At 45.9% G+C, this 13,323-nt stretch overlaps 2 protein-coding genes across 2 annotated transcripts; both read left to right on the top strand.

Annotated features, from left to right (window-relative positions):
- Positions 1-1,420, top strand: LOC120700753. Its single transcript, XM_039984986.1, has 4 exons — positions 1-9; positions 176-352; positions 557-759; positions 883-1,420. The coding sequence occupies exons 1-4, from the start codon at positions 1-3 to the stop codon at positions 1,418-1,420; spliced, it is 927 nt and encodes a 308-aa protein (XP_039840920.1).
- Positions 1,421-7,050: 5,630 nt separating this feature from the next.
- LOC120698578 (eukaryotic translation initiation factor 3 subunit M-like) lies at positions 7,051-10,822 on the top strand. Its single transcript, XM_039982261.1, has 9 exons — positions 7,051-7,530; positions 8,426-8,564; positions 8,670-8,882; positions 8,987-9,131; positions 9,598-9,748; positions 9,854-9,963; positions 10,058-10,155; positions 10,269-10,338; positions 10,474-10,822. The coding sequence occupies exons 1-9, from the start codon at positions 7,299-7,301 to the stop codon at positions 10,561-10,563; spliced, it is 1,248 nt and encodes a 415-aa protein (XP_039838195.1). The 5' UTR covers positions 7,051-7,298; the 3' UTR covers positions 10,564-10,822.
- Positions 10,823-13,323: the final 2,501 nt, after the last annotated feature.

The following is a 13,323-nucleotide window of genomic DNA, read 5'->3' as shown; positions in this document are numbered from 1 at the left end:
ATGGCCATAGTTTGTTTTATCAGTATTCTGTCCATTTGTAGTGACTTATATGCCTGTGCTAATCGGCCTACGACGACAGCATATGTCTGGAGCGGACGAATTGAGCTAGCTATCTGCAAATTTAACTGCAAGTGTGCACCGTCTATATACGCACACATCCACATTATTATTGCAGACACAGAAGAGCCACGGCTCTCAAACACCTCCTTCCCTGCCGGAAGCACGGATAGGAAAGAAAAAGTGCAGAGAGCTAGAAATGGATAAGACGTTGATCATCGTGTGCTCTGTGGTCGGGTCTCTAGGAGCGTTGAGTGCCATCTTGGGGTTCTCGGCTGAGGGGGCCAAGCTGACTGTAAGCACTACCGCGGATCGTCTGATTAGTTAATTAACTGTTGTTCCTTTCAATTTTTGCTATTTTTGCCCTTTCATCATCATTATCCAGTTACTTGTATTCTTTCTTCTATCTCATGGGCATGATCTTGTTGAGCCGTGAGCTGCTTGGCGGTACACACGCTTGCCTGCTTAACTGAACTTGGGTCACGATTCACGCGTGCAGCCAGATAAGATACTGATTTATCGCGACGAGTGCATCTACCCGCAGAACCCGGCGCTCGGGCTGGGGATCTGCGCCGCCATCTTCCTGCTGGCGGCTCAGGTCACGTCCGCGGCGGTCGGCGGCTGCTGCGGCTGCTGCAAGTCCCGCTCCATCCCTTCGGAGACCAAGCGGGTCGCCGGCGTCGTCTGCGCCGTCGTCTCGTGGTGAGTGGTGACGACCGGTGATCCATCTCGCTGCAGCTACGTACGCACTGCATAAGCATGTTACACATGTTCCAGCGTCATGAAGTGAACATATATACGAGGCTAACGTGCTGCTGCGAGCAGGATCGCGGCGGCGATGGCGTGGGTGCTGCTCATAGTAGCAGCGTCGTGGAACGCCAACGTGGTGCGGGAGGACGCGCCGTTCTGCCCCTACCTCAAGGACGGCATCTTCGCCGGCGGCGGCGTGCTCTCCCTCGCCGCCACGGCGCTCGGCATCGCCTCATACGTCATGATGCGGACGCAGCGGGTGAAAGCGGCGGCGGCACCTGCCAAGGGAGAACCTCCTCGGCTCACTCCAGCTGCTGCCCAAGGCGGCAATGGACCAGACGCACCGAACGTCCAGGAGTCGCCCACTACTCAGGATCCCCCAGCTGACGCCCCACAGCAGCAGGCGGTGGCACCATCCGCGCCGCCCCTGGAATCAGCTGGCGATCTGCCGCCGGCCGCGATGGGCCAACAGCTGGTGCTGCAGCAGCAGCAGCAGCCTGCTGCTGCTACACCTTCGCAAGGGGATGGGCTATCAACAGTTGTTCGCAATGAGGTAGCTAAGCAAGGAATTAGATTGGCTGCGAAGGTGGTGGAGCATTCCCTTCTTTCCTGATCGGGGTTTGGGATATCCTTCTTGTTCCCATGCATGATGACTGTTCTACTGGAGGTGATGATCTGATCTTCAAGCCACAATTAAGTAATGGGGGTGCTGTCTTACCCGATACCCTCTTGGTTGTGCCGGCGGCCATCAACGAATATGCTGAGCCTAATAATTTAGTTCTAGTTTTCTGGTCTGGTGGCTTAGTTTCAGTTTGGTGTTAGTTCTTACTAGAGAGTGTGGACTTTGTATATACGTTTCCAGTATATGTATATATATATGCACAAAGTGTACGCTGTAATGATTGTGTACCTTACTTCCCCACAATTCTTACAACCATAGAGCAATGTTATCAGATCGTCCGACTAATCACGATTAGTCATGACTAATCACGATTAGTCACGACTAATCACTCTTATCGGTTCCTTGGTACCGACTATACCCGCCGAGTCGATTTAGCTTGATAAGATTGCAAGTTGTCGGATTAGTCATCTAATAGACATAGAACGACTAATATCTAATTTATAATACACTCCTTCAAGTTTGTAATCCATTACTAATCTTCAGTGAGATATTTATGTGTTGGACCAACCAACCATGGTTGAATGTTAAATTTGCCTACTTATTCTCTACTATTATAATTGACCATCTATTTAATATATATATATATATATATATATATATATATATATATATATATATATATATATATATATATATATCCTAAGTATCAGGGATTTAGACAGGATGACTAGACTACCGACTAGGTTCAACTATCCTCGACTAATCAGACTGATCAACGACTAATCATGATTAGTCATCTTATCGATGCTCTTACAACTAGATCCGATTATACGATCGATTTGAAAACATTGCCATGAGTTGATGAGTACATATTGTTCTATTACAAAGCAAGTAACAAACTAGAGCGCATAATAGAAATAGAATAGTTTGTGTAATTTTTTTCTGCAATTAGGGCACTAGTGCTGAACACACTGGCATTCAACAGTGGAACCTACCTTGCTGCTCAAAGCCTTCCCCTCCCCTTAGCATTGTCTTCCCGTCCGCCCAAACCTGAGTACACCACGTTTTAGACTGTCATCATGTTACCAATCATAAACATATCCAAAAATCTGTTAGAAATATGGTAAAAATAGGATAAAGCATGCAATTATACACTTACATGTAAAAATTTTAGCTCAACTAAAAACTTGTACAATGACAAACAGAAAGAGAAATAAGTCAGTTAACATTAGCAGGTTGCTTTTTCGAAGTGAGTAATATCTGCCCAGTAGTACCGTCACAGGATGATTTCTCATTTTTTTTCCCACCTTCTACAGTTTTTTTATTTGAATCAGATTTAATTTTGCATGATGATAGCATGCTCTTTCCAAGTTTCCATCTACATTTTTTTTTACAATTTTCCATACACTTTTAAAAGTGTATTTTGGGATTCGTATCATGATAACAACCAGGAACCACAGGGAGCGATAAGAATCCCTATCGAGTCGATGAATCATTTGGTTGATATGAACATGAAATCAGATTTAATTTTGCATGATGATAGCATGCTCTTTGCGGTGCCATCTATGCGACCAAAACTAGCCGTTACTCTAGGATTGGATGTGCATACGAGAACAGGTATCCAGGTACGTTCCAGGCACACGCAGCACAATTTATATTTATGAAAAAAAATTCATCAATTTGTAAGAAGGTGTTATTGGTAGCCAATGGAGTCTTTTGACTCTTGCCCAGTGCATTCTTTCATCACTCATGTATCCCGATTGCTGGTTTCCAATTTTGAAGTGTTTGTAAAGACAAGTGAGGTATGAGATTCAGTGCTGTGATATGGACTTCTAGACATGTCTGGCAGAAAGTGTTCTCCAGCAGAATAAATAACACAAGTGTTCTCCATAAAAGCTGTGAGTGGAAGAACCGAAATACATAAAATGCGGTTTTTTTGTTTTTTTGTTTTTTTATTTTCGTGTTCGAAATTTATATGAATATACCCCGGCCGCCCCGTTGCTGGGCGGCCGGGATCGGGCCGCCCGGCAGTCGGGCGGCAGGGGCTTATCTGCAAAAAAAGTCGACAAAAAATTGCGCCGAGGTCCCTGGAGGACCGGCCGCCTGGCAGCGGGGCGGCCGGCCCTCTAGGCCGCCCGGCAGCGGGGCGGTGGGCCCGGGCCGCCGGCCTGGGGGGCGACCGGCCCCCCCAACCCTATATAAGGTGTTGGCTGCCCCTCACCCCCTCATTTGCCTCACTAAAAATCCAGAAAAAAAGAAAAGAGAGGGAGGGAGGGAGAGGAGGGGTGAGGGAGAGGCAAAGCGGCGAAGCCCTGCCGGATTTTCAAGCCGGCGACCGTAAGTAACTAAAATTTTCTACATTTTATAAATAGATTATGTTGTAATTGTTTTTTTAGCACAGTAGATTAGCAATCAGTTCAATTATTGTTAGGAGTGATTAGTGGTACATTTAGGTGCAGTTACTTATAGTGATTAGCGTTGATATAGTACATTTAGTGTTAGATTTAGTATTAGAAAATACTAGAAAATTGTTAGAGAAGTATTAGAAAATCAAAAAAAATACAAGATAATATTAGAAAATTGTAGAAAATGTTAGAAAATTATAGAAAATGTTAGAAAATTGTGGAGAATGTTAGAACATTGTAGAGAATGTTAGAAAATTGTAGAAAATAATAGAAAATTTTAGAAAATTATAGAAACTATTTTGTTGAAACAGTAGATTAGCAATCAGTTTAATTATTATTAGGACTGATTAGTGGTACATTTAGGTGTAGTTACTTGTAGTGATTAGCGTTGATATAGTACATTAGCAATCTAATTAATTAATCTTAAAAATTGCAAGATAATATTAGAAAATTTATAAAATGTTAGAAAATATTAGAAATTATTATAAATCATTAGAAAATCTTAGAAATTATTTAGGAAATATAAGGAACTATTAGAAATATTTAGATGTGTGTGATTGTATTGTATTGTTTTGGTCTTGCGTGGTAGGTATGGCTGGGGCTACTCCTGCGTTGCTGGACCCAACAATAGACTTGGGTCACCGGTCCTTCCTTGCGAAGGTTCAGCACCAAGAACTAAACGTGATGCGTCCACGTCCACCTGCAGAGTTGGTTGTTGTAGACCCACGATGGATGCCCAGGTGATATGTCGTCTATTTTCTGTTTTTATCCGTTATACATTTTGTTATATAATGTATTAACATTTGTGCACTGTATGATGCAGGGTGAGCGAGGCAGGTCTTCTCACTGTGGCTTGTCTTGCTGAGAGTGCTTTGGTGAAGCTAGACAGGTCTCTACTTTTAGCTCTCGTTGACAGATGGAGACCTGAGACACACACGTTCCACCTCCCTTGTGGGGAGATGGCACCGACCCTGCAAGACGTTGCGATGCTGCTTGGTCTTTCTATCACCAGAGACACTGTCGGGCCCCGCGTGGTATCTTCTACGTGGCTGGAGGATCTTGAGGAACGTTTTGCAGGTGTTGCCACCACGATTGATCCTGAAGATTTCAATGAGCACCCACAGTCGAAAGGCCCTTCAAAGTCATGGCTCCTACAGTTTCAAGTACAATTTCTTACAAAACGATGTGTTGATGTATTTTATGGCTTTGAAATAACTCATGTGTTTCTTATTCTCAATGTTCGTACTTCATTGCAGCCGAATCTGTTGCCAGCCGATGCTGATGAGTACAGCGTGACTAGATCACTCGAGGCATACCTGCTGTGGTTGTTTGGGTACATCATATTCAACAACTCACACGACCACTGTGTGGATAGGGTGCTTCTGCCCTACGCACGGAACTGTCATTCTACAGCGAAGGTCTGTGGCGTGTAGTGGGGAAGGCGGCATCTAGGCACAATCGACCGAGCGGCAGCGATGCAGTGCTGTGAACCTGCATGCACTTAGATGCTCTGCATGCACAGAGATGCATCGAGTAGTCAGTTCGAGAATTGAATCTAGCCTTTTCAGTGTTCGGTCAGCTAGCCTCTTCACTGTGTTGTCATGTATGCTTTTCAGGTAAATTTACACTCCATACTCCGGGTATCAGACCTTTGTGCGCCTATAAATACTCCAAAGTTTGTGAACTCCCAGCAGCACTCAAACACCAAAGCTCATTGTATACCCAATGTCTAGAGGTGGGTCTAGCGGGAAGAATTACTACGGTTTTGGGAAAGGAAAAGGGGGAAGAAAGGGAGACCCCATAATATGGGAGGGGCCTCTTGGACCTGATTCCTTTCTGGAACCGGTGTTTGAGTTTCCGCCACAGCACAAGAGTGAATTGACCAATGAAACTCCTCTTCGACAATACGATAACCGTAGAGAACCGTGGCCAAAATGCAGACATGATGAAGATTGCTTAGTGCAGATGTGCACCGACGGGATGGATGGCGGTCGGCGTTTCTTCAAATGCCCACACGCATGGGTAATACTCGGTTGTTTTACTTCTTTATCTTCATTGAGACACCTTACATGAAATTTATTTTGCAGTCTTCAGATGCTTCAGAAACTGTGGTTTTACCAGTGGGTCGATCCTGCACCAATTGATTCAGTTCAGGAGTTCATCGAGTACCTCCAGATAAAGATCTTTGATCTGGAATGCAAGGTGAACCATTACGAGGAAGTGAGCGAGGGTAACAAAGACGACGAAGATGATGATACCAGCAATGCCGCTGCTTCACAGGATGAACCATGCACTATTCCTTACTGCAACTGCCCTTGTCACAAGAAGAAGGGCCCTGCCCCTCCGGTACCACCGCCTGCACCACCTGCAATGGGTGGATACTGCGGAGAAGGCTCAACACAGTTTGCTACGTGGGGGTACGACTACTAGGACTACCTAGTGCTAGTGACATGCTGCATCGTTGTGTTTGTTGTATTTTTTTTAAATTACCTAAGGCATGTTAGCTTAGTTTAGAATCTATTTACCGTAGTTGCAACGGGTTCTGTCATGCCACTGCATGTCTGATGTGTGTTTCATTAACGTTGTATTATGATGTAATTCCTATGGTTTACATTGTGTAATGCAGTTTTCAGTTCTTAATTCTTACCGTTATATTTGATGTGTGGCTTATAGTATTCTAGTCTCCTAAAAAGGTCCGAAAATATTAAAGGCAAGTTCGAAGATTCACTAGATTGCTTGTGCGTGCGTGGCACCTCGGCGCCGTGATTTGTGGCGCCAAGACGTGTTATCTCGGTGCCACATATTACGGCGCCGACCCCCAGGGTGTATTTGTGCAAAAAGTTACAAAAAGGACATATATGTGAAATTCTTTCGCGAAAAGGACTAAATTGCAAAAATTATGGCCGGTCGCCCCGCTGCCGGACGACCGACCCCCAGGGACCTGCATGCAAATATTTTCGCGAAATTTTTTCATGAAAGCCCCTGCCGGGCGGCCAGGTCACGGCCGCCTGGCAGCGGGGCGGCCGGGGTATATTCCTCTAAATTTCCAAATCGAAAATATATTTTTGGAAAAAACGAAAATAAAAAATAAAAAAATAAAAAAAATCGCTACATAAAAGGCCAACAAGGCAAGCCCAACAAGGCAACAACACAAAGCAGGCAGCCCAAGGCCAGTACTACTGCTGAGGGAAACCGTGTCACCCAACTACACACCGGCGGCCGGCCCATACCACCTCCACCCGCCACCAGACTCCCCACCCGACGCCCAAACCCTACTCCATAGCGTGCGGCGGCGGCGGCAGCGGCAGCCGGTGAACTCCGTGTGGCGCTCCTGCACTCTGACAGATTTTAGGGCTTTCTCCTCTGGCAGCATCTCGCAATCCCCCTCGCACCCATCTCCTCCTCCCTTTCCCTCTCCAGCGGCGGCGGCAGCTCCGGCTCACGACAGCGAAGGGACACCCAAGATGGCGACGATCGTGAACACGACGGAGGAGGAGCCCATGCTGGCGGTGGTTCGCTTCACCGCCGAGCTCGCCTGGGCCGACGCAGGCCCGGAGGTCGCCGACCCCGAGGTCACCCGTCTCTGCCTCGAGGCGCAGGAGCACATCCTCGCGGGGCGCTGGCTCGACATGGCCTCCCTCATGCTTGCCTCCGCTGACCTCCTCCTCACCTCTCCGTCCCGCGTCCCCGACAAAGGTGTATCCCTCTTTCTTTTCCATTTTCAATTCAAGATTTGATTTGCTTGCTTGCTCCCAAGTGAGGAGCCAGGCCTTTATTACTGTTCCAGTAGCTCAATTATTTTCACATCAACAAGCATGCCTAATTTAGATGATTCAAGAAAACAAAAGAAAAGGGCAAAAGATAAAAGCGAGGAAGATGCCACAGTTGTGCTAGATGCGCAAGAGATGTTGCACAACTGCACGGGCCTTTGTAGTTGCATCGTTGCCTGAGCGTGGAGATGGAGGCGAGTGAACCAGAGAGATTGGCAAAAGGCGGCAAAGGGAGCACAGAGAACGACATCATGGACTGTGCCAGTCCATCGAGCACATGTAACCTTTGTTATTTTAAGAACAGTGAAAGGAGTGTGGCATGGGACTGGCATTTAGATCATTGTATTTCACAGTCTGGACAGTCACCAGTCCGCACAGTTTTGATTTTAATTTCCCAGAACAAAGAATCAGAATGAGTGAGTGATGCTCAATCCAACACAAGAGAGACCAGTATGAGGAGTTTACATGCTTTGCATCCATGCAGCCATGCAAATTTGTCAGACATGAGATGATATTGCACTGCATCCTTAGCAAATCTCTCTGGGGAAGAGAGGGCTGGAGCCCTCTATGGCCATAATGTGGCTCCGCCACTGCTTGTGTTCTCAAAGCATTGGTAGGCATTGTATTGAGAACACAAGCAGTATCACTTGTAGAAGAAAAATGCGTACCAAGGATGCATATAGATTGTATCACTTAAGTGTATCTATTCAATGCTATTAGTTTAGCTTTACCCTTTACATAATATTTCATTTTGTAGAAGAAAATTTACCATCAATGCTTGCTCCTGTATGGGAATTGAGCCTTCAACTATTCTCCTGCAGATCTTGAGTGCATCCTCTCCGTCATCTGCAGCCTTGTCACCAAGGCCGGATCCGAGGACCAGGCGCTGCAGATCACTGACCTCATATGCGCCAAGCTTACCCAGCAGCCTGATGACAAGCCAGTCCTGCGCCTTAAAGTGTAAGCAGCCACCACTAGTAACCCATTCTATCAATTGAGCTATTTGTTTCTTGGATGCTAGGTTCCCTTACAAATTACATTGTTGTTTCAAATGTATACATGCAGTCTGTTTAGCTTGTACAATCTTCTCCCGAGCCCCTATGGCAAGGCATTTGTTTACAAAAAGGCTCTCGAGCTTTCCATTGCCGGGAAGGCTACCGAGTGCATCATCCCATCATTCAAGAACATCGACAGCTTTGTCAGTGAGTGGGGAATTGGAAATTTGGAGCAGAGGGAGCTGTACCGTGCCATCGCCAGGATCCTCAAAGACCACAAGGGGTGAGGCATGCATGATGCTTGCTACTTATCATCAAGTTCCTTTCAGTTTGCTGTCCGAAACCGTTTTGCACTGATACAATTTGATCCCTTTTTTTAATTGACAGCATGACCAAGGAGTACTTCAACTTCCTCAACAAGTACCTCGCCACTTTCAAGGGATCAGATGATGACTCTGCTACAATTGGTGATGCAAAGGAAGAGGCTGTTGCGGCAATCATTGAGTTTGTCAAATCATCTACACTCTTTCAGGTGCTTGATTACCCCAGTCTATGCCTCTGTAATTGTCAATTCTATGAGAAGAAATTCAGGGGATATAGTGCCTAAGAAGGATGATATTTTTCATGAGATGTTCATTAATGTGCCTAACTTCTAGAATTGCGATATAACATCAGGTTGATATATCTTTTATCCAAATGTGAATTTGTCTGATCAGACTGTTGAATTGGTCATTAACATGCCAGCATTAGTCTAACCAACAAAAGATGCTCTAATTTTATCTAGGTTGCATATAAGCAGTGTTGATCTTCTTGATATCTTCTTGGATCAAACATGTGTAGGTTGCCAAATCCTTGACTCTTTCAATATGTAACCTTATCCTTGTATCGCAACAATAACTCTCAATATATCTGAGTTGTTGCAATTAAATATTGGCATCTTTCTGGCCTTGTACTTCCGATCATTGTGCTGGTTTGATGGGAACTTTTTGTCATTGCAGTGTGATCTACTTAATATGCCAGCTGTTGCACAGCTTGAGAAGGATGAAAAGTATCAGTTACTTTATGAACTTCTAAAGATATTCCTTACAAAGAGGCTTGATTCCTATTTAGAGTTTCAGACTGCAAACTCGGCCTTGCTGAAAGATTATGGTATGTTCTCCTGCTGGACCAGTACTAATGATTCTTCCCTTCCAAATTCAAGTATGTCATACATCTTGGCTGCATTTCTTTGATTTTTTTATGAACAATCGACAGGACTGGTTCATGAGGACTGCATAACTAAAATGCGCCTCATGTCTTTGCTCGATCTGAGCAGCCATTGCTATGGTGAAGTCCCTTATTCAGCAATCACTTCAGCACTTCAGGTAAATTGACCATTTTATTTACTTACTGTTTATCTGATCACATGACCTTTTTACCTTCCTGAAACTTTAGTTCACTTTGATAATGCTTTGTTAGATCAATGATGATGAGGTGGAGCAATGCATCGTGAAAGCAATTGCGTTCAAGATATTGAATTGCAGGGTTGATCAGCTTAACCAGACTGTCATCGTCAGGTATTCATGCCGCTAAGTCTTTTGCAGATGGCCATGTTTTGCCTGTGGATCAAGGTTTCTCTTGTTCATCAGAGGATGGTATGTTAATTTGTGATCTTCTGTGCAAATTTCAGTCGGCATACTGAGAGGATATTTGGGATGCCACAGTGGCAGGGTCTGCGCACAAAACTTGGAATCTGGAGGGTAACTTCTTGATTCACATCGAATTTGCAACTTGATCTAAGCATGTTATGTAGAGAGACTAATCTGGTGATTGGTGCTTTGACCTGTTAACATTTATGCCGCTCCTCATTGAGTTATCTAAAAACTATGATCCAGGGAAATATTGCCAGTGCTATCAACACAATCCAAGCTAACAAAGTCACTGATGAGGGGACACAAGGGATGCAAGGCTTGATGATCCGCTGATTGGAAACGAATGCAAGAATAGAGTTTATAGCTCGAGGGATTAGATGAGCAATCTTGTATGAGAATTTATCATATGATTTAGACCCGTGATGATGCTGGATAGATTTGAGTTGCAATGCATGCTCCCCAACACCATTTGTTCCATGTTTTTGTCAGCACAGCCGTGCAAGTCAGCTGTTACACATACCAAATTTTGACAGGATGCAGTTTGTTTCTTCACTGCTAACTCTTGTCCTTTCTAAATTTTGATCGCTAGCAACCTGCGCGTCCCCATGAGCTCTTAGTATTTTTGTGATTCTGTGTGATATCTGGAGAGCATGTATCTTTGACGTATATGCATGTGTAGTTGGGTTAAAAATATTTCGATCTATTGAAATCTTTGATGTATATACATACGTAATTTTGATTAAATATTAAATCTTGTGCTTCCACCGTCGAATCTTGTGCTAGTTGATTTCACGGTAAATCTACTAATATTGTTTTTATTTTATCAGTCTCTATTCACCGCTATTATTGGTCAAAATTAAGAAAGACTGACTTAGAACAAACAGAAAAGTCCTTGCATTTCCAACCGGATCGGAGGGAGTCTACAATTCTATTCGGTTGAGAATTTGACAAAAAAAGGCTGTTACTTTTGATACCGAAGGGATCGTTCTATCCAGTCAAAATATTATTATTTTACGGCCTCCAAAAAAGAGGTGTTTTAGCTTATATATGTTGGGTACAAGTGTTTCTCCACCAGTCGCTGTTGATTCAGTCAAGCGGCACCGTACGGTTACACACTAGTCCTGCTCCTACGGCAACGGATCGGAATGCGCTTCCGCAGCGTAGCTACACTGCAGGATCGGAGTTTTTTTTTTTTCCTTTGCTATCTTGAGCTATCCTGCATGCAAGTTTAAGTAGCACACACTAATGAATCCAATGAACACAATGCGCTAGCTCTGCTTTCTTCTTCCATCTCCTTTCATTATTCTGATCCGCTAGCTAGCTCCAATGGCCGCACACCCAACCTCCCCCGCGGCCTCCCCTCCCCACCCGTCTGCCGCCGTCACGGTGCCCACCGCTCCCCTTACCAACACTAAGCAACAAGCGCCGCCGAGACAGACCAGGAGGAGATCTGCTTTGCGTATCGCCGCTCACGTCATCCTCACCATCGTCATCTTCCTATTCTTCGGCTCGGTGTGGCTGAACAGTGCCGCCAACGCCGCCTTCATCTCCTCCCGCTGGGCCTACGGCGTCGGCTCCCACGTGACCGCCGTCACCAAGGATTTCGCCTTGCTGGTTTCTGTTTCCTTAGGGCTTGGCCTCCATGCCATGTTCTTGATGGGTATTTCCCAGAACTGGCGCCGTGGGAGCCGCAAGGTTAGGGACAGCGAGGTAAATGTAAATACGTATATGTATGGCTTGGTGCTCCGTTAAATTTCTAAAGCTCTTTGGATGTTTATGAAATAAGTTTGGGGCATGCTCATGATGACAGAATGGTGAGGCTGGAGGTGGTGGAGGGCGTAACGGGCACGAAAATGACGACGCCGCTCTTGTGCCCACTGCCGTGGCGCTCGTGGTCATATCTATCGGCCTGCTGACACAGCTGCTTGCGCCAGTCATCGGCCACATCATTGTTGACACTGTGCTCGTCGTCAGTTCCGTCATTTTCTGCTTCGTGACAGGTCCCACTTTCGTGATCCTACTGGCGAGGAATGCCGTTGCCGTTGCCGTTGCCGAGAAACATCAGACCTCAACTGGTTCACATTGAAATCTTGCTCTAGTGATATTTCAAGGTTTATATATGTATGCATTCACCCACGTGCAACTTGGTTAATTTATCAATATTACATCTACCATCGCTAATTAAGCCTATATCATGCTAGATTCTATGCCATTTGTTATATTACCTATTTTAATTTGGTTCTGAAGTGAATAATTTGATCAAAATCCAAGTGACTTTTTGCAATTTTCCCTACAATCTACTAGTCTAGAATAGCACGCGTTCCAAATTACGTGTCCATCTTCTACCGTCCGTCACTACGGCTGTCTTTCATCCTTCGATCGCACGACTCGCCTTAACTGCCAAATGCTAACCGGCCCTACTCGAAAGGGGAACAGTACCAGAACAGGTAAACTAAATGCTACACGGAGAGCCCTCTCCATTTAGCACTAACTGGAGAGCCCTCTTGTTACTTTATGGAATACATACAGGAAGTAACAAAAGAGAGAAAAGTAACTCTACATTGCGCCTTCTTCTCCAGTCACGGGCGGGCGGAGGTGGGTGGGACTATCGGCGGTGGAGGCGGGTGGGGTTAGCGTTCTGGGGTTTCCAGGGTTGGGTTGTGGGGAGGGCTCCATGGCCGGCAGCCTCAGAGGGATGGCCGTGGGCGGCAACCAGCCCGACGCAGGAGGTGGGTGTAGGTGGCGAGGCTGGCGGCCGGCGATGGCGCCGCCGGCCGGGTGGTGGTGGACAATTGGTTGGCGGCGGCGCGGCTACTGGTGGAGGCGGACCGGCGGAGGAGGGGAGGGGAGGGGAAGGAGGGGTAGGAGAGGGCGGTCCTCGCCAGCTCCGACGAGGGGGAGGTCGAGAATGGGGGGGTGTGGGGCGGAATGCCGACGAGGAAGGCGTGGGGTGGTGTCGGTGTCCTGACCTCGCGGCCCGGCACCAACAAGTGAATGTGCTGCGTGTCTCTGTCTCCAGATGGTTGATGCAAGAAGAAACACAATGACACCGGGTTTATTCTGGTTCCGGCCAATGAGGCCGTACGTCCAGCA

This window comes from Panicum virgatum, chromosome 3K, assembly GCF_016808335.1.
Source record: "Panicum virgatum strain AP13 chromosome 3K, P.virgatum_v5, whole genome shotgun sequence".
NCBI classification, from domain to species: Eukaryota; Viridiplantae; Streptophyta; class Magnoliopsida; order Poales; family Poaceae; genus Panicum; species Panicum virgatum.
Note: the sequence above shows the minus strand (reverse complement) of the source record. Positions and strands in the feature narration are given on the sequence as shown.